This window comes from Scophthalmus maximus, chromosome 16 (assembly GCF_022379125.1).
Source record: "Scophthalmus maximus strain ysfricsl-2021 chromosome 16, ASM2237912v1, whole genome shotgun sequence".
NCBI classification, from domain to species: domain Eukaryota; kingdom Metazoa; phylum Chordata; class Actinopteri; order Pleuronectiformes; family Scophthalmidae; genus Scophthalmus; species Scophthalmus maximus.
In genome coordinates, this window is record NC_061530.1 from 2,157,655 (window position 1) to 2,179,764 (window position 22,110).

Below are 22,110 nucleotides of genomic sequence, written 5' to 3' on the forward strand. Positions count from 1 at the left end.
CATGTAGACAAATAAAACCAGGGTTGGCTTTGTTTTTTGAATGTATGTGTGTGCGTTGCTAGGTCTGACAGTGAGTGGCTCTCCACTGAGCAGGCAGTGAGGCACAACACTGGTCACCAGCAAAGCCTTCCACACACTGGCTACCAGCATGGAACAGTACTGGGCACTCGCTCTGTGCTGGAGGAGACAAGCTCCAAACCTGGAACTGGCCAGAGTGAGAGTGGGTGCGTAGTAACACATGGGAAGGGGGTTTCAATATGACTATGTCTACCCTGGCTGTGTTTAGCCTAGTATATTTCTGTTTGAACTGGTGCAGTCAGAATTTCACATGCTACAAGTTCATATGTGGCCTGGTATGTCTGGGTGTGACCTGCCTACCTCCTTCTGGTCCAGCTGGAGGGAAGACTTGATCAGATCTCGCAGGGCAGTCAACTGCTTCTTCTCCTCATCCTGAGTTTGTTTAATCTGTGGGAAAAAAAGAAAAAGAAAGACATACACAGAGAACTGGAAGTTGTGTTTACAAAGAGATATTTATTATATTAATAAAAATACCTCATATTAAATACCTAGACACACAAAAGCAGAGGAAATACGATCCATACCCTGTCATATAAATCTAATTTAACAGAGGAACAGGCATTGTTATATTTCTGTCAGATCTAAACATTTGGTATGTCAAATTAGATTTATTATTATACATCTCATTTGGGAAATATTACAACTGGAATCACCATTCTCCACTTTGTTATTATAGGAGCAAATCCTGCCAAAGTAGGATGCAGGAAAAGAGTAAGTGGAATTTACTTTAAGGGCGGCTTAGGTTCAATCGTTCGTCCACCAACCAGAAGGTTGGCGGTTTGATCCCAGCTTCCGCCAGTGCACATGCTGATGTGTCCTTGGGCAAGACACTTAACCCTAAATTGCCTCTGGCTGCTCTTCCGGCAGTGTATGAATGTGATAGAAAAAGGCGTGAATAAAGTTAATTTCATTCAGAGAGAAAAAGTGGCTTGCTACCTACAAGCTAAAGCTGAAGGATTAAGATGGTAGAACGGATGGAAAGGTAAAATTGGGATTATTTACATTGTAGAGATCAGCTGCCAGCTTCTCTATGTACTGCTTCAGCTTATCCGCTGTCTTCAAGCCATCTTGAAAGAAACTGCAGAGCAGGGAGACATAAACATTCATTGGAATAAGTATGAGACACATCAGTCACTAATGGGAACTAGTTTGGAAATGTCAGGTGTCGCAATCTGCTATTTTTGGCCACTATGAAGGTCACAGAAAGAAATTGGTGCAGTTTATGTTTAATGTATAGCAATCTGGCACCTTTGCCTCCTGGCACAGAAAGTGAAGCTGACCAAGTCTGCAGGAGATTTGCAGAGATATCAGCACATGGTGAAATCCATTACAGATCTGTCTGTGGTACTGTACACACCTCAATGCAGTGCTGCAGCTGCAAATCACTATTAATGACCTGCCCTCTCTCGCTTCCCACCCATTGGCCACCTCTTTCTTCTTCTTACAGCATACAGCTCCCTTCCTTTTTTCATTACTTGCACTTCCTCATCTTTTTTGCTTGTTTTTCACTTTGTACATATCTCCCCTCCCACTCTATTAGCTGTCCGTGTCAAGTACTATTAGGCTTGCAGTATCAGAGTGTCAGAATGTAAACATTCTTTTGCACATCTGGTGCGTGATACATTTACAGAATAAATTTTGTTTTGAGTTTTGGTGATAATGACACTCCAAATATGTTACAGAGATTTGGGAAATTGGGAAAAACTGACATTTTCAAGCTACTATTTAAATAAAAGCTTTTATGTGAAGCACTTTGTGCATGAATTATGCTATATAAAGAAAGTGGATTATTAATGTTTGGGGCAAAGAGTTCAACTGAAAGCAAACACAGAAAGCAGTCCCCTGGAAATCCCTGTAGCTGATTTAGCAGCCCAATTCATGCCCTTTCATCTTTGAGTGAAACCGTTGTTCACTTTTGATTCAGCTTGTGTGCATGCAAGAGAAGTCATAACAAATATGAGAAGATGGGTCATGTCTGCAGGTTTCAGGATTGCATTTACTGAGTACCTAAACGTTTTGAGACAGGTGGTGAGACAGCCCAGACTTGGCTATTATTGCTGCACTTTATTTGCGAATGAAATACTTAGGACCATAAAATAAACACAAACTTTAAATTGTTTACTTCTTTTCTTGGCTGTAAGCAGTTACACACTTTGCTTTCCATCCAGTGCTTTTATGCATCACCAGTACAGCATTTCTATCCATTAAGGCCTAGGATGAACAGATTAATAGGGAAGTATATTGTTTGTCCTGGTGTTATAACAGGACCTAGCAACACTGACAGAAAATATGTATTCCGTGACGGGCCGTTGTGAGCAGCGGTTCTGGCACAGAGTGCATCCACTTATTTACCCACCAAACCCCAAAGCTGTCAGAACATATCTGTATGATGACCTGTGCATATTTATGAGAGCTATATATACAAAACTGTGCACCCTTAAGATCTGTAAATCATTAAGAGATAGAAAGTGAAATAAAGATCCGCAGCGTGCGCGAAAAAGCGCGCGCGAGAGAGAAAGAGGGGATGTCTTGAAATACATTTCTCGTTGGGTATGATACACATGACAGGGGAGGTCCACAAATTCAGGTCAGAGGGATTAAGGTGGTACTTACTTGCACTGTGCGTGATAATACTTAATCAGGTTCTGGAGAAGGTCCACTCCTTTCTTGGTCTTGATTTCATTTACTTTGATCAGGTACTGCAAAGGCAAAGAGAGGTTCAGAGTTCAACTACGAGTTGAAATTCAGGGTATACAACGTTTTTGTTTGTTTGTTTGAGTTAGAATGTGGCAGCGCTGTTACACAGAGAGAAAAGATTCATGCATCTCTGTGCACATATGCCTTTTGAAGCCTTTAATGTAAGAGCCAAGACTGCCCTGACACTGTGGTGAATAGACTGGTAAACACAGAAGAAAAAGCCCTGTAGTCGACTCGGCCAATCTCGCTCCTCAATCCTGATGTAAAGATACTAGCTAAGGCCCTTGCCCACCGCTTAGAGACAGTCCTCCCTGATATACAGTAATTGCGTTAGAAATAGACATTCTTTTTCCAATCTCCGTCATCATTTTAATATTCTGTATTCTAAGCCTTCTCATACCCCAGAGGTGGTGGTCTCATTTGATGCAGAAAAGGCTTTCGACCGCGTTGAGTGGGACTACTTTTTTTTTAACTTTGCATAAATTCGGTTTTGGTGATAATTTCATTTCATGGGTCAGATTACTGTACTCCTCTCAATTCGAACAAATGACACTATCTCATCATCCTTCCAATTACAAAGAGGAACTAGGCAGGGCTGCACTTTAAGTCCTCTCCTCCCTTCAATAGCGATAGCACCCCTTGCCATAGCCCTGCCCTGTGACAGTAATATCCATGGTATACATAGAGAAAAGGAACATAAAGTATTGCTTTTTGCAGACGACCTGCTGATCCTCTAATCTGAACCGCTGTGTTTCATCCCTAGGATCTTAAAGTTATTAAAAGATTTTCGATTAGTTTCTGGATATAAACTCATTATTTACAAAAGTGAACTTTCCAGATTAACGCTGTAGCAGACCAATGTCCACTTGACTCTCTCCAATTCAAGCTGTAACCTAAAAAGTTTACTTATCCGGCAATTGTTGTAACAAGGCAATACGCTGAGCTCATTAAATGTAATTTTCTGGATCAAACCAAATTCTGGAACCAGATCTGGAACGCTAGTCTGGGCTCCCTTTATCTCTTACGGGCTGTATAAATGCGGTCAAGATGACCATCCTGCCTAAATTTTTATACTTATTTCAGTCCATACCAGTTAACATTAAAAAATCCTTCTTCTCTTTGCTATACCAACTTATTTCATCATTAATTTGGAACGGTAAACCTCCTTGGATACGTAAAGCTATTCTTCAGAAACGCTGTGCAGCCCTGTATTGGCCCTAATAAATTTCCAGCAATTATATTGGTCCTGTAATGTACAGTCACTGTCCACCTGGCAGTTCAGGCCCCCTATATAAAAATGTTCTACCAATCCAATCATATCCGGATATGTTAAAATTTGGAAATGATTTTGGGAAAGGCTTTTAAATTTAAAGAACTTCCAAAAGGACCCGTTGCAGAAAATCAGGCTCCCCCCACTCCATCACTGATGGATCGTTTGAGACTTGGAGACTCAAGAGTATAGTTACTTTGGAGGACTTATTTATTGACGATACTCTAGCTTCTTTTAATCAGCTCTCCAAAGAGTTTAATTTAGATATCTGCAGATCGGGGATTTTACACGCTCTAATTCTAGCCACTTTCTGGCTCTTCTGCCAAAAAAACAATTAGACCATATTTTAGACTCTACCAGATCCATCTTAAATTTGGTCTGCTTAGTTGTGAGACGTTGATGATGTTATGTCCTGAAACTTTTGAAGATGTAATGAATGCTGTTGCCATGGCGAAGCATTGTTCCCCATCAAATACAAATGTGTTTCAGGGACTTGGAATGCTTAGCAGCTCACGATAATTGGCAGACATGTTAAGAGTGGCAGTTCCTGATGTCTGAAATGACATTTTAGTCAAGTTTGCTCAAAATTGCTCCATAGAGCCCCCTACGACATTTCAAAGTCACAGCCCCCAGCTTTAAATTTGATGTAGATGGACGAAATTTAGGAGGCACATGTAGCATGTTAGACCAACAAAAAAGCCTCCGACCAACAGGAAATCTGCCATTTAGAATTTTGTGTGCAAAGGCTAATTGAAGAGGTCGTACTTTAACGAACTCTTCCTAGGTCGTTGAACAGATCCGCCTCAAACTTGGCCAACAAAAGACCTTCCCGATTAAACGATACTCAAGGTTGTAGTCCACGTTGAAAGGTGTGGCTGTGGCGACGCATAATTTACGACAAAACAGGAAATTGTTTTTTAATGGGTTAGCCAGATCCACCCCAAAGTTGCTCAGAGAAGCTCAGTCGTCCGCCATGGCGACCGCAGAAATACTCCTCTGAGAAAAACTCTCCTCTGGGGATTTCTTATTTCTTCAATACTTTGATGTGATGTAGACAAATCTTTGAGTTTTTGACTGACACCCTCCCTGTGGCGTGGTGGCAAATTTCAACCTTTTGCCATGAAATATCAGAATGACAATGGGGGTAGTGGGAGGGATGTTAAGTCTATATGCCTATTGATTGCTGCATAAACGTTGTTGGTTGTTTTGGAAAATGAAAAATAAACCTTGATTTAAAAACAGAAAATGCCTTGTAGTACAATAAAATAGCACTCTGCTTTGATCTCATTAAAGTTTCAAAAGGATAATGAAAAAATTATTGTATTAACATCATAATTTTTTTTTTTAAAAAGCCTTGAAATGGAAATGCTTTGTAAACTCAGTGTGGGTGTCTGAAGATTCAAAACAAATGTCTTCAGATGGCTCTCCCACTAAACCAATGAATAAGAGATATAATCTTAATCTAAACTAATCCCAGTGTGCCAATCCACAGAGATTTAGAAAGAGTCAAAGCTAAGGACCACTTTTAGCTGCACAGTAAAATTAAAACCACCACACAAAAGCTTTGTGATGCTTCTGTTGCCAACATACAGTTTCAGTATGTGGGTGCATGTGTGTGTGCATCCATGTGTGTATGCATGCATGTGCTGTCCCTTTGTTTGCCTAACAGTGCTTGTTGGATGGGAGATTATCCACATTTTGTCTAGGCCTTGTGGGTTCAGTGTTTTGGAGAGTGCTGCCGCATGAGTGAATGAGCAGTGACACTCAAACTGCTGCAGTGTCTGGGCAGAATATAATGCAGCCTGCTGATCCCTGCCTTTCCACATTACTTCACTGACAGCGTAGGATGAAAAGGGTGAGAGAGTGAGAGCATCCTGTAATCTGGTGATTGAGTAACATAGAGAGCGAGAGATAGTGTGTGTGTGTGTGTGTGTGTGTGTGTGTGTGTGTGTGTGTGTGTGTGTGTGTGTGTGTGCGTGTGCACACAGAGAAATGAGGTTAAATGGGATGAACAGATTGTACCATTGACTGCAGCAACTGTCCCGCAAACAACAACAGCAGCAGTGATATTTCCAGCCAGGATGACTGCTGATGTTTGTGATTATTCTAGCGACAAGATGCCTCAAAAATATTAATCGCAAAAACATCTCTATCATGTAAAACAAAGTGGGTTAAATTAAATAAATACCTCAAATAAAAGAAATGGATGAAATTCTCTATCATCAACGTTTCTTCCATTTTTTGTGTATGGAAGATTTGTGAAAATTGTCTGTTACAATATCTCAGAGCCATCTGAATAATTGTAGTGGATAGTCTTTAACATTTCAGATTGAAATATTATCATTTTGAATAATGTTAATGTTAATGCTTAGAAATCCATTCTAGTGACATGGCTCAAATGGCAATGCTAAAATCAGCAGTGGTAGTATTGTCAATGTGAGCTTGTTAGCATAACTACATTAGTATTTAACCTCACTGAGATGGTTGTTTGTCTCTGTATATTGGCCAAGTGATGGGCTGGCTGTCGAGGGTGAGTTTTGTAGGGAATAATTCACACAACCAACAGCAGTAGAACAGCCATTGGTCCATTATGCAATTCAAGTTAAAAAAAAGTCAGAAAAGAAAAGTCCTAACAGGATAAATCAGTGAACGATGCGTAGCCGTCACCACCCACCACTAGAGAGGTTTCTGGCAAACGAAGTGAGCTCTAAAAGTTTGTTCTGATTCTCCTGGGCACATGAAAAGCTCACATTGGTTTTGCACCTAATTCTAGCTGTCATGTTTTACTTTAGTACAGTGTATGGGAATTAATAGCAAACCAAAAAAAATTTTGTTTCAAAAAGAACAATAGAACATCTGAAAACACTTAAATTAAAGGCAAACAATTTTGAGCGTTTATCAGTGGTAGGCTCCTCATGTATTTAAAATATACCCATCATGTGAAATGAGACGTTGAAGGTTGTATTTTCTAAATCTTAATATAAAACAGGTAGCTCAAATCAAGCGGTCTGATTAGCTGTGATATAATTTGCATTATAAGACAATATGACGTTGACTCAGTTTCCACAGGTCCATATCACTCGGCGACGGAGGAAGTAATGGAGCAACAGTTGAGGAAAACGGAAATATACTATTGAGGAGTGGCTTCAGCAGCTATCCCCATAAAAACATACAGTCAAACGACATGCAGAGCTGAATAAAGGTCGACAAACTGAGATAAAAACACAACAAGCTGAACACCTGAAGCAAACAAGTGGGGAGTCAAATGCTTTGAAGAGCGGTGTACGGACAAAGGTGTGTTTATAGATCTTGTAACCATCTCAAAAGAGCATTTCAACGATATTCTGAGAGATTTTTGTGCCTCTGTGAAAACGGTAAAGGTAAACTATATGGCCTAAGCAGCTACATTGGTCTCCGTGCTGGCCTCAACCGTTACATTAACGACCCGCTGCTCAGTCTGTCCTGGTTCCTCCTCAAAGACACTCACAAAGACATTCCTCAATGCTGAGAAAGAAGGGACTCTACACTACAGTCCACCACCCGTCAATATCCTAAGACGACTTAAACGCCATGAAGAAAGTACTGAATCCCGGCACTCCAGAGGGGCTTGTAAACAAAGTATGGTTTGACGTTCAACTCATAATGACCCACTGGAAAGAAAGAATAGAGAGACCACAAGGGTCCTTATGTATGAACTGCCAGGCAACCCTCTCTGCCCTGTTTCATCTCTGGAGAAATACATCTCTCACCTACCTCCAGACGCACCAGCCTTTTATCTTCACCCAAGAAGAAAAGTTGTCTGCGCTGATGATGAAGTTTGGTAAGTAAAATAAATGTTCACCATATTTTTTAGTAATCACTAGATTATTACAGCTACCAAAAACGCATTTGCTGTGTTAAAGGTACACTCGAGAGCCAATAGGCGTCAATTACCTTGCAACTATGTTGCCAAGAATATGTAAGAAGCAGGAACACGGCAGAGATACACAAACCACTGCCTCCGCAGTACCACAATACTCTGGCAACAAAACTCTTGCAACAAGAGAGATTATGGCCGTGAGTGGCCACAAGTCCGAAACCTCTCTCCAGAGCTATTAGCAACCAAAACTACGGGACCGGAGAAAGTGGAGCAACATCCTTGCCGCACCAAGATCCCCACTTAATAAAAAATGCGAGCCTACTGATGCTGGACAATTTTTGTTTAGGGCCACAGTTATCGGGCCACACAATCAGTGTGACTTTTTTATAATTAATATAGTGTATCACATCCTTCAAACCATTTAGAATGATAATTTACCTTCAAGGGCGTAATTTACGTAATCCCCTTTTTACATTTCAAAAACTAACATTATATTTAAAGCAAACTGGAGAACCTGCAGGCACTAGGCCCACACAGAAACCGCACCCACTCAAGCTCTCGTACCCACTCCCCCTCCCCTCTCCTCTCGCACTCTCATTCAAATAGATTCAGACAGACAGAAACTAACTTAGCTTACAATGTCCAAACCCCCAAAATGACAAAAGACGGAGAACATACGACATTTCTTTCAAAAAATGAGCTTGAGTGACGTCTTCAGACACAATATATATATTAAGCTAGCTAATGATACGTTACAAATATTCATAGTAAGATCATGTCGGTATATCGATAGCTCATTGTCTTCAAGTTAATGTTAGTTAGCCCCTAGAAACTGGCATGGTTTTTCAAAACATTTCAAACAAGCACAGTAATTCCAGATAAGCCCCTCCTCCCTCTAACCGCGGAGACAGTACATGGCTAATTTATATGCACGTCAATGAAGTCATTGTATCTAACAGTGATATTAATATTATACGACTAAAAGTGTGTCCAAATCAAGGGGCTTACTCCGAGGCTGAGATATGAAGCCAATGCGGAAGTGCAAAAACCTTCAGTTCACCAAATGGCCGCTTGAGGCTGGCTCCAAAAGGGAAACAATCCTCAAAGAACCCCATGTTAAAATGCCCAACTTTACAGCAGTATTAAACATGTTTACTGTTGCAAAAAACGGGGTTTGGTCCCAATCGCTAATCCCTCTCTTCGTGACAACTGTACAGGGAGTGAATTTTTTTATAACTCGCACATTTAAATTGGCTATGAGCCAGTTGGTACCTGCTGCTTGCACTGGTTTCATTCAAAGATGGTTTAGCTTCAGTTGCCTTTGCTAGATGTAAATAGTGTGCTGTGCAATACTTTTTTTTTCATTTATTTATTTCAAAGTAAATTAAATATTTATGCAACCTCAGTATTTGCCTTGCAATAAAGTGTATTTTTGAAAGTGATTGGTTTCTCATTGCATAAATATACAACAATGTGGAGATTACTTTTTTATTTTAATTCAATATACTTTTTGAACCAACTCAAGGCATTACAAATATATTAATTTAGGGTAATCAGATTCACTGATTCAGTACTACCCATACAATATCTCAAAGAAAAGCATAACAAATTTATCAAAGTAAACAATGATGTAATATTGTCAAGCTTTATTTTGCGCGTTGAAAAAAATATAAAGTAGGTGTGTTGAATATTTATAATACCCAGGTATAGGGCTGAACAATTTGGGGGAAATATCAAATTGCGATTTTTCTGACAAATATTGCGATTGCAATTTAGTTAGTTAGTTATTTAGGCCTTTGTATTCCTTTCGGAACATAGGCCATTGATTAACCGCTTCCACCCTCGCCTGTCTTGGGCCATCTTCTCCAGCTCCACCAGGTCAGCCCTTCCTTCTTGAACTCTTGCTCTGTGCTTCTTCTCCAGATGTTCTTGGGACGACCTCTCCCCCGTTTGCCCTGTGGGTTCCATGTCAGTGCCTGTTTGGTTATTGCTGTGTTGTTTCTTCTCAGTGTGTGAACCTATCCAGATCCACTTTCTCCTTTTAATCTGTATTTCTATTGGTTCCTGGTTGGTGCGTTCCCACAGGGTGATGTTGTTGATTGTGTTTGGCCAGAAGATCCCCAGGATGTGTCTTAGGCAGTGGTTCATGAATGTCTGAAGTTTGCTTATGATGGTAGTAGTGTTCTTCCATGTTTCGGATCCGTGCAGGAGTACGGATTTGACGTTGGAGTTGTAGATTTTGAGCTTGGTCTTGAGAGAGTTTTTTTTAGTTTTCCAGATCTTGGTTAGGATGTTGAATGTTGCTCTAGCTTTACCAATTCTTGCCTTTACGTCCTCCTCTGACCCTCCGTTCACAGCTATTACACTTCCCAGGTAGGTAAATTTGTTGACCTCTTCGAGAGCGTGGCCCTCGAGTGTTATTGAATTCATGTTTTTGTCGTTAATCCGCATGGTTTTGTTTTTTGGCCCATTTACTTTGAGTCCAAGCTCAGCTTCAGTTGTTTCCAGCCGTGTTGTCTTGTCCTGCATCTGTTGGTGTGTATGTGAGAGCAATGCGATGTCATCTGCGAAGTCAAGATCGTCTAGGTGTTCTTTCAGATTCCACTGGATGCCATTCTTTTTATTGCTTACTGTTTGTTTCATGATCCAGTCGATACATAGGAGGAAAAGGAACGGAGAGAGAAGGCAGCCCTGTCTCACACCAGTGAGCACTTTTCTTTTCATCTGCAGATCCCTGGTGGAGCACTTGGCATTGCATACCCTGGTATGTGTACTTCATGATGTTTATATATTTCGGAGGGATACCATAGTGAGCCATGAGCTTCCACAGCAACACGTGGTCTATGCTGTCAAATACCTTTTCAAAGTCAATGAAATTGACATAGACATGGGGTGTTCCATTCTATGGACTGCTCGACGATGATCCTGAGGGTGGAAATTTGGTCACTGCACAATTCTTCCGTTCCGGAAACCAGCCTAGTTTTCTCTCAGTCTTTCATCAGCCCCCTTCCGCAGCCTCTCCAAGATAATGCGATTGAACACTTTGCCAGGTGTTACCTCTATAGTTGTTACATTCCCTGAGGTCTCCTTTCTTGGGTACTATTGCAATGAGACCGTCCTTCCAGTCCAATGGTATGATCTCTTCCTCCCATATCTGTTTGATCAGCTGGTGTAGCATGGTAGTTGAGGTTTCAAGAGCAGCTTGTAAGGGATCTCGTCTGGCCCTTCTACCTTGCCACGGCACAATCCCCTTATAGCCTTCTTTACTTCAGTCCTTGTTGGTGGTACGCAGCTTACCTCCAGCATGTCGGCAGCTGTTAGGATCTGTTCTGTTAAGTGCTCCGTCTATCTTTTCTGTTGTTCTTCTTTGGTGGTTAAGAGTTGCCCCTTCTTGTTACGGATCTGCGTTTTTGTCCGCCTAAACTTCCCTGCTAGTTTTTTTATGGTCAGGTAGAGATCCTTTAGGTTGTTCTTGGAGGCTGTGACCTCCGCTTGCTGTGCAAAGTCTTCGATGTAATTTCTTTTGTCGCCTTTAGCACTTTTTGTCACCTCCTTGTTTTCAGCTTCATAATCTCTATGGGCTGCCACCGTTTGTGCTCGTGTTTTGCAGTTGTTTTTTTATGTGTTTTTTTACCCTCCTCTCTTCTATTTTTTTCAGTGTTTCTGTTGACAACCATGGGTTATGGTTTGTTTTCTTCCTCCCTAACACTTATGAACAGGTCTCCTTCCATATGTTCGCGATACATATCGTTATCATTTTATCGCCCAGCCCTAGCACACACACTGAAAGAGAGCGAGATGTGTTGAAGAGAAGAAGGGGAGAGCAGTGAATGAACACACGGTGACGATGTAGACTTTAGCTCTCTCTCTGTTAGCAGCCTGTCTCTTGAACAAAGGATAGTCATGGTGTAGCTCCCTATGGTGCTGTGTCAAGCGCTCATACAGGTTGGTGGGTTTGCCTGATGTAGCGACTGAATGCTTTGTTGCACAGCTGTCGGCTCAAACCCGAAACTACCTTATCACTGAATTAAATTGTCAAACATTGCTTCTGGCTCCGCGGAGGCTGCTCCGCTAATGCAGTTATTCTGTGGTTTCACTCGTGTGTTGTTGGTGGGCAGATAGGCAGGCGCCCTGAGCAAATTTCTGATTGGATGGCATTACTGTCAGTAACACTGACAGTGTGACAGCAAATTATAAACACTGGGTCAGATGCGCTGCATAACGTGTTCTAATAAATCGCAGCGATTTGCAAATCACGATTTCGATTTGAAAACGATAAATCGTTCAGCCCTACACAGGTAGACTTATGTATTTGAATCTACAAATTTAATGTTTGAACATAGTTTCAGGATTTGTTTCCTGATTCATCTGGATGCTAATCCAAGGCATCATCTCTGGGGAAGTGTCTGGTCTGTGGTTTTATCCTTTAATGTATAGAGCCGTCAGGTCTTCTTTTGGGTGGTGCGGACATGGTGGTTGTAGTCTGAGCCAGCCAGTAAGATTCTGGCTTCATACACTGAAGGGCTGATGCTGAAGCACTTGCTGGCATACAGTACATCAGGATGTGATAATAGAAGACTCCAGCTCTGCAGTTGACCTGCAAATTCAGAGAAAAACTGTTATAATACTTTTTATTAAAAATATTCCTCCTTACAAATTGATCACAAATCGGAATACTATGAGGGGAATAAATCATCCACTTTATATGCTGCATATAACCAACTTGCCACAAATTGTAAAATGGGCATTTGCGTACATAATCTGTGGTCATGATTTGAGTTGAACAAAATGTGTAATTACATGCTGTTCAAAGCAGGGAAGATGTGCATTGTGCTTTTCTCCATTGCCAAAGTAGTTAACTTTCTCGACAGTGAAAGTAACAGTGTGCAATCAAACAACCCACGGTAACTTTAGCTTTGTCTGGAGATGCTGCTGCGTTATTGACAGACTATAACCGGCCCTGCACATCTACTACTGTTGATGTACTGCTACAGTTAGCTCTGCTTCACGTCACATTTGCTCAGTCACTCACTCTCACACACTCATTACGCTCACACATATAAATATGAATAATTTGACAGTCTGCGGTACAATGCTAAATAAATAAGTGATGATTGTGTTTGGAAGTTCAGAACGTGAATGTGACTGTAGCCACAGGTGGGAATATCAACACATATTTAGCATTTATTATAGCACGGGATGCTACATTTGGTGATAAATGGTGAGGCTAACTAAACAGTACGACACTGATGGGGGAGCATTTAGCCGTGAGAGCACAGTCAACAGCACACGTCTGGAAAACTCTCAAAAGACTGCTTGGACACTAATAAAATACACAGGACTGTGAACCTAGCAACTAGCAGTCTGAATACAACACCACAGTAGCATACGGTATGGTCACAGAATGCTACAATAAAATGGAAAAGAAAATAAAAGATGAATGAAACAGGGATAATTACCGGTCAAGCGAAGAACATTGTTTGTGAATCCTTTAGATCTCGCAGCTCTCTCATCTGTGGACCACCGCTCCAATGTTTACACAGGTTTTTATCTCTGCTCGATCTGCTTCCTTCTTTTTTGCTCGTTTGTGCTTGTGGTCTTTCTCGTATATGCAGTTTCTGGCAAAGCAGGTGGGCGTTTTTTTCGAGGCTTGCGTTATGCTATCTCTGCTACGGTGTTTTCAAACTAACTCCGCTTCTGCTGCCAGCTCCTAGTTGCTAAGACGTGAGCTTGGTCTTCACCGAGCGAGTGAGTGTGTGCACAGGTAGTGTCAGCGCTGTGCAGTGCAATCCTGATGATTTAGAGAGCAGAGAGACACCCTCTGGCTTTGATTGGTGATTTTTCTTCGGGTACGGAGGATTCTTGCAAATGGCATTAAAGTCACATATGATCTGTCTCACATATTACTACTAGGATATAGTGACAGTTACAGTGTATATGATAAAAGTTATTTTTACAAATCCTACCTACTGAACCTTTGAGCATTGTTCCAATAGAGAACGTTAACATAGAGGATGCAGTGTGTTCTTGGTGGCGATGAAGTTTTTTATTGTGCCTGTACGGTAACTTAAAATGCAACAGAAGAACACGAGAAGTTTGATTCATATCTTTTACTAAAACCGACAAGATAGATGATTACGATGCAGAAACAGACTGGTGTGACGTGGACATACTTCTTCAGTTGTGCAAAGTGTCGTAGCGTTTATTAAAACACAATATATTGAAAGTATTAGATTTGATTGTTGGTGTGACTTTAGTGAAAACTAAGCATGACGTCACATGAAAAATATGTGTATGAAATAGACCTGTAACTAGACCAATTAACAGATAGAAAATAAGAGCTGACGTCCACCACCTCTATTTCTTTTGCTGAAATGTTATTATTAAATGTGGCATTTGAAGTAATTTAATTGTTATTGTTTTTATTGTAACTCTATTTGTCTGTGTAACGTTTTCCTCCAGGTGATCCAGATAGACTGGACCAGTGGAAGCTCAACGTGAGGCAGAACTGAACACTGACTCATCACTTCAGCACTGACTCCAGGTACGTTTTCATAGCTCACAAAGAATCAAGCAAAAAATTTCAACTGATGAAATATTTGATATTATTCTGCCACTCCCAAAATTAAAATTAAATACCAAGGGCAACAAATCTTTCCGTAATCTGAAAAACATTAATACAGATGAGCTCAACAGATTAATTAGTACCTCTCTTAATATCCTACTCACGCCCCACCCTGCACTGCATACCTAGTGAATCACTACAATGACTGTCTATCCCATTCACTAAATTCCTTAGCTCCCCTGAAAACCCATACAGTCTAATTTACCAGGTCTTCTCCGTGGTTTACCTCCGAACTCTGCCAATTGAAAATGGTGGGCCAACGTCTGGAGAGACTATATAAGAAAACTGGACTAAATATTCACAAGCAAATGTACAACTATCATATTCTTTCATATAAGAATGCCCTGACCAATGCCAAATCCTCTTACTATTCCGACATCATATGTAGCAGTGAAAATAACACCCGGACTCTAATTTCCACTGTCACCAAACTTCTTAAGCCTGCAGAAATCTCAAATCACCTCACCTCCACTCCTCAGTGTAACACATTTTTGGACTTCTTCAGTAACAAAATTACCAATATTCATCACCAGTTGAATTCTTCCTCTGCTTCTGCTCACAGCCCACCATGGACTACCACACTGGACTCACCACTCTCCACCCTATCAACTCAACAGCCTTCAACAATCGAAGAAATCACCAAACTCAAGTCCAAAAACTACGATGCTACACAGTAGCATCGATAATAAGGACATTCCGACTGGAGTGCAGGTATATCTTCAAGTTTCTACTCCAGACTGTACCTACTGTGTGTGTCACATGATTCTGTATCATATTACAGATTTAATGTCCTAACTGTACTATACAAAAATGGGTAGTGCTGTGAAGTATATGTAAAGGAATACCATTGTGATGTTACAGTACTCTGTGCAGTTTGAAAGTACAGTATGTGAAAAAGAACCTAACCAATGACATCTTGTGGTGGCATTTTCTACAGAATTGTTGGACGACCTCTTCAAGGTGGAAGGGAACGGCTCTTCACTCAACAACAAGAGCTTGCCATCATTGAAATGGTGCGAGAAAATAATGCAATCCGCCTTCGTGAGTTGCAACAACGCATAATTGCAAATAGAAATGTATTCAACAATATCAACAGGGTCAGCATTTCTACACTAAGTTGCATCCTACAGAAACATAACTTCAGAATGAAGCAGCTGTACAGGGTGCCATTTGAGAGAAACAGTGTCAGGGTCAAGGATCTGCGCCATGATTATGTGCAGGTATGTGTCACTTTACTTTACATACTATATATTGTGATGTGGGAATGAGGGTTTATGCTGCCACCTGCCCTGCCTGTAGCTTGTAGTTTTTGTCTATACTGACCCAACCCAGCCCCTACTGAAACTATAGACATTGTAGTTACTGTATGTGTTTTCAGTAACACTATTCAATATTTTCTTTTACAGAGAGTTCGCGATTTTGATCACGCCGAACTGCCACATGAGTTCATCTACGTGGATGAGGCAGGCTTCAATCTGGCCAAAACCAGGCGTCAGGGCCATAACGTAGTTGGACAAAGGGCCGTTGTAAATGCCCCTGGGCAGCGTGTGTGCTGCAATTAGTGTCCAAGGAGTCCTGCATCACCATGCCACTATAGGTCCCTACAATACAGGACATATCATTGCATTTCTAGATGCACTACATGCAGTTGTGCAGGACAGACCAGAGCAGCCCAGGATTGTTGTCATCTGGGATAATGTTAGTTTCCACTGGGCTGCACTGGTCCGAGATTGGTTCAACAACCATAACCATTTCACACTTTTATACCTGCCCCTTACAGCCCCTTTCTAAATGCAATCGAGAAATTCTTTTCAGCGTGGTGGTGGAAAGTATATGATCGGCAACCACACGCCCACAATTCTCTTCTGCAAGCAATGGAAGAGGCATGCGGAGACATTGAGGTGGGATCAATCCAAGGGTGGATTCGGCACACAAGGCGATATTTTCCCCGATGCCTAGCCCGCGAGGACATGCAGAAATTCTACTTTTGAGTTTTACAGAAGACGTGTGTAAAAGTGTGTAAGCAATAGGCAAAAGCTGTAAATAGATTTTAATTACTTCAAGTTTGATTAAAAAGGAATGAATAAAATGGTTAAATTTCAACAAAAAAAATTTAACATTTAAACATTTAAATATGTTGGATTTAATAAGAGTATGCCAAAAAATAGGTTATAGGTTTACTCTTTCAGCGTAGTGATTTCTCTTTCGGTGTAGTGTTTATGCTGTCGGCGTTGTTTTTCATTTCGGCGTTGTGTTTTCTCTTTCGGGGTAGTGTTTACTCTTTCGGCGTAGTGTTTTTTTCTTTCGGCGTTACGTTTTCTCTTTCGGCATAGAGTTTTTTCTTTCGACGTTGTGTTTTCTCTTTCAGCGTTGTGTTTACTCTTTCGGCGTAGTGTTTACTCTTTCGGCCTAGTGTTTATTCTTTCGGTGTAGTGTTTTCTCTTTCGGCGTTGTGTTTACTCTTTCGGCGTAGTTTTTTTTCCTTCAGCGTAGTGTTTTCTTTTTCAGCGTTGTGTTTTTTATTTCAGCGTTGTGTTTTCTCTTTCGGCTTTGTGCACTTGCACTTCAGGACCACCGTAAAAAAATCCACCTGCCATGGTTAAAACCTGTTTACCCTCAATCTCACCAATCATAACATCCATCATTAACTCCTCCCTATCTACTGCCACTGTCCCTACATCCCTCAAAACAGCTTCTGTCACCCCGATTCTGAAGAAACCAGGTTCCGATCCTAACGACCCAAATAAGTACTGCCCCATCTCCAACCTCGCATTCATCACCAAACTTTTGGAACAGACTGTAGCAACTCAACTTCATGCCCACCTTTAAAACAATAACCTTTACAAACCATTCCAGTCTGGTTTCCGACACAATCACAGCACTGAAACAGCCCTAGTAAAAATCACAAATGATCTCCTACTTACAGCTGACAACGGCCATATATCAATCCTGATCCTCTTCGACCTCTCCGCAGCCTTTGACACCATATCCCAACCAATTTTTGTGGAACGTTTCGCTGTCATCGGAATCAATAACAATGCACTATTTCGGTTTAGGTCATATCTACACAAAAGAAAACAGTTCATTCAGGGTTAAGATGTCACATCAAAAAACGCCAATGTCACCCATGGTGTTCCCCAGGGTTCAGTGCTGGGACCACTGCTTTTTACTATCTACATTTTACCTCTTGGCAACATTCTCCGTCATTTTGGGATCAACTTTCACTGGTACGCCGATTATACACAACTCTACCGCTCCACTAAACCAAACACCTCTATTCCCCCCTCTGCCCTCACCTCCTGTCTACAAGCTATCAGCAACTGGATGTCAATCAATCTTCTCAAACTCAATGGAAATAAAAGCAAGGTTTTCCTCATAGGTTCTAAGTTTACACTCTTCAAAACCCACCCGTTCACCATAACAATTGACCACTCTCCAATTCCCACCTCCTGCCAAGTCAAAAGTCTTGGTGTCATTCTGGACAACACACTTTCCTTTGGATCCCACATCAGCAATATCACACGCACTGCATACTTCACGTCCGCAATATCTCCAGACTCCGCCCTTCCCTCTCCCAACACAATACACAAGTCCTTATTCACGCTCTGGTCACATCCCGCATCGACTACTGCAACGCCCTCCTCACTGGCACCACAAATAAACTTCTCCATCGCCTCCAATCCATTCAGAACTCTGCAGCCCGGATCATTACCCGCACCAGATCAAGAGACCACATCACATCCCTCCTTTCTCAGCTCCACTGGCTTCCTGTGACTCACCAGATAAATTACAAATTTTTACTGCTAACCTTCAAAGCCCTCCACCACCTTGCCCCCCATACCTCTCAGACCTGCTTATTCCCTACACTCCTCCCCGAACACTTCGTTCCTCCTCAACTGCAATTTTAACTGTCCCATCATTCAGACTCAGCACCCTGGGTGCCAGAGCCTTCAGCTGCACTGCCCCACGCCTTTGGAACTCTCTTCCACCACACATCCGTCACCTGGATTCTCTTCACCAATTCAAAGCACAACTCAAAAGACATCTGTTTAGATTAGCTTACCCAACATATCTTCCACCATAACTACCTTAATTTTATTGATTTAAATGTGTTTAAATGAAGATGTCACCTCAAGTTATTGACTAAAATGTTTTTAACTAGTCACCTGATTTTACTACTGATATATTTGCTCTGCTTTTATTAATATCTTGTTTATGTTTTTTAAGGTGTCCTTGGGTGTCTTGAAAGTACAAAGACAAATAAAATGTATCATTATTATAATATATTTTGACTATAGGATTAAAATTAATAAATGAGTGTGATAGATGCTTCAGATAATGAAAAATGTGAAGTCCACTATAGAGTGTAGCTCACTTTTTTATATTGACAACACTGTTATGCCACATCTGTAGGATAAAATGGGACTAAAGAGCAACATCTTAGAATATAGATGACTGCCTCTAAATCCAGACAGACAGACTATATAACAACTGTAAAGGCAAACAGCCACGACTGGTACTCAGTTTGTTTTGTGCAGCAAGTGGAAGCATCACAGGTGAAATCAACAACAACCAATGTGCTGAAAGTAATAAACATCTTGTGACAAATATAAAAGTGGCTTTCTTACATTCATATTCAAAGTGATAATCTTGCACAGGATTGTCTATAGCAGTACAGGTAAGGTTAAGACTACCAACCATCACATGTTATTTCTGTTTAGTTAACGTTTATTTGATTTAATTTATTAGAATTGCAAACTACCACTGATACAAATTTACAAAAACTTAATTTTTAAGACTGTATTATAATTTCAGTAACATGAATAATTATTTCAAATTTTGTTGCGTAGTTACAGTGTTATTTACCACATGTAACGTTGGCTGGGATGACTGGTACTGGAGCTCACGTTACCGCAGTCATTACCGACCCGGTGCAGCATCAGGGCCACGGCGCTAGCGAGCTCGTATCGAGGAGTAGCACTTAGCCTAGCTTCTTAGCTTAGCTTCGAGGTAGGTGGCCATGTTTCAGCGACCGGTCTGCATTCGGCCCACGTCTTTGTCCATATTTGGATTAGCCGGGTAAAGGAGGAGTCAGGCCCTGCCAAGATGGCAACAGCTGAGCCGCTGCTGAACGACCCACTTTGGGCTTCGAAACTGGACTGTCAAGGACGCTACGTCCATCTTTATATACAGTCTATGGTCCAAATTCAACACTGCACTTTCTTGAAATTGTATGCGGGTGGGGTTCAGTGTCCATACAACACACAGGTTGTAGGTATATGTATATTAAGAACATTTAGCTATAATCTAATTACACAATTTTTTGACAATTTAAAGGACAACTAATACAATTTTTTTGTCTGTTGGATACAATGATTATTTATTTCCCCTGATAACCAAGGCCTACAAATAATAATTTCAAAAGCCAAAGATCGTCATTTTTTGCTGTATTCTATAAATTACTTTTGTTACAACCATCCATTCAGGTAAGGGATATATCCAAATTATCGTTGCATTTGGTTCTACCTTGGGTAGGGGTACCTGAAAAACTAAAGCCCCTAGTACTGTAACTGTGTCCCCCTCACCTTCTTTTTATTTGTTAGAATATTTTCTTTTTATTGGTGTTCATTTTTCTTTCTTTATAGACCTTGTTGTTTGCAAGTTTGCTGCCTTTATAGTTTAAATCTGTTGACTTTAATATTTATTATCATTTTTAACACTTTTATGGGGGTGTGTGTGTGTGTGTTTGTTCATTCAGCTACGAGTAGTGTCTGTGATTTTTTGGTTGAGCTGGTAGTGTTTTGGGGCCACAAAGAAAATCTTGTTACGGGCCACCAAAATCCTAAGCACATACGATCCTCATTATTAATTTAGGTACAACTGTATTTTTCAATTTTCTTTTGGGGAAACTAATCCATGCATAAGATAGTATTGTGATTATTCAAATCCTCTGATAGGGAAAAAAAGTGAACACAAGCTTAAAATTTAAATAAATATTAATAGTGATGACCTGATCCAAATTTGGGAGGCATATGTATCATGTCATACTTTAATGAACTAGTCCTAGACGGTTATTCACATCCCCTTGAGTAAAGAATAGAAAACACCTCAAAGTTTTAGTGTAAGTCGCAAGGCCTGGTTGATGCCTTGCCATGAAACAGGAAGTTGTTTTTTTAAAGGGTTAGGGATGCTTGAAAACACACAAACCTTGGCACACGCATTACAGGAGATGAGTAGTAAATACTAATAAGGGCCTTGGGTTTGTGTATTGAAAAAAGGCTCCATAGCGCCCCCTAGAACAATTCTACTGGGCCGTTTCACCTACATGTACAAAATTTCATGGGCACATGTAACATCCCAATACTTAAAAAGTATATTGGTGCCATGAGCAAAACTCAACAGGAAGTTGGCAATTTAGACTTGAGTTTGAAAATTAGGCTCAAAGACTGACTGTTACATTTTTTGTTAACATGTGGTGCATGAAAAGTGCCTGACAGGAGAAGGCAGCCATCAGATGAACTAAACTGCTTCCAGTTGCCTTTTGCTGTTAGGTAATTGGAAATAATCTCTTAGAGCAACGAGGCCGCGGCTGCAGCACACCCGAGGTGCCTGTATGTGCGAAGGCCCGATCTTCGCTGCTTGCAGCTTTAGTTCACTTTGTCTTCATCAAGATTTGGACTGCATTATGATCACCTACAAAGCCCTTAATAATCAAGCCCCATCATATCTTACAGAGCTCATAGTTCCAGATTATCCCAATAGATCACTTCGCTCTGCAAATGCAGGACTACTTGTGGTTCCCAGAGTCTGTAAAAGTGGAATGGGAGGCAGAGCCTTCAGCCACCAGGCTCCTCTCCTCTGGAACCAGCTCCCAGTTTGTGTCAGGGAGGCAGATACCCTCTCTACATGTAAAGTTAAACTTCCTCTTTGATAAAGCTTATAGTTAGAGCTGCTCCGGTGTTTAATAAACCATTTCTTTATTATGCTGCTATAGGCCTAGACTGCTGGGGGAACTTATATCATGAGCATCTTTCTCCCTCTCTCTCTCTCTCTTTATCTCTCTCTCCTTCTCCCACTTTTTCTATCTCTCTCTCTCTCTGCCCCCATGTATCTCTATGTCACTAACTCTGTTTTCTCTCTCTAGTAGATCTGTCCCCAGAACTGCAGGATCCAAACCAGTCATTATTATTATTATTATTATTAATAACATCATTGTATTTATAAGTGTCAGTTTTCACTAATTATAAGTATCAGTCTGGTAGAAATTAAAGCAACTGTTATACAACGCCTCTATCCCCTGATATGTTTACAGTACATGTCACTAACCCTGTTTGTGTTTTCTATCTCTCCTAGTGTATCTCTGATCCCAGAGCTGCAGGACCCAAACCCGTCATTATTTTTGTTCTTCTTCTTATTATTATTATTAATATCATCACTAATCATAACAACAACATAATTGTATTTTTTTAATTATAAGTATCAGTCTGGTAGATATTAAAGCGGCGGTTGTACATCTGTCCTCTCTCTCTCTCTTCTCTCCTACTGTCTCTCCTCCCACCCTCTTTCTGCCCACTTCTCCTC

The 22,110-nt window shown here is 40.9% G+C and overlaps 1 protein-coding gene across 4 annotated transcripts in view; it reads right to left on the reverse strand.

Annotated features, from left to right (window-relative positions):
• asap1b (ArfGAP with SH3 domain, ankyrin repeat and PH domain 1b) overlaps positions 1-22,110 on the reverse strand; it is an 86,310-nt gene that overhangs the window by 28,933 nt on the left and 35,267 nt on the right. For all 4 annotated transcript variants that reach the window (XM_047327711.1, XM_047327712.1, XM_047327713.1 and 1 more), the window contains exons 7-9: positions 2,692-2,777; positions 1,081-1,156; positions 379-465 (exon numbers count right to left, since the gene is read on the reverse strand). In XM_047327711.1, the coding sequence (XP_047183667.1) occupies positions 379-465; positions 1,081-1,156; positions 2,692-2,777 (249 nt within the window). The remainder of the gene's footprint in view (positions 1-378; positions 466-1,080; positions 1,157-2,691; positions 2,778-22,110) is intronic.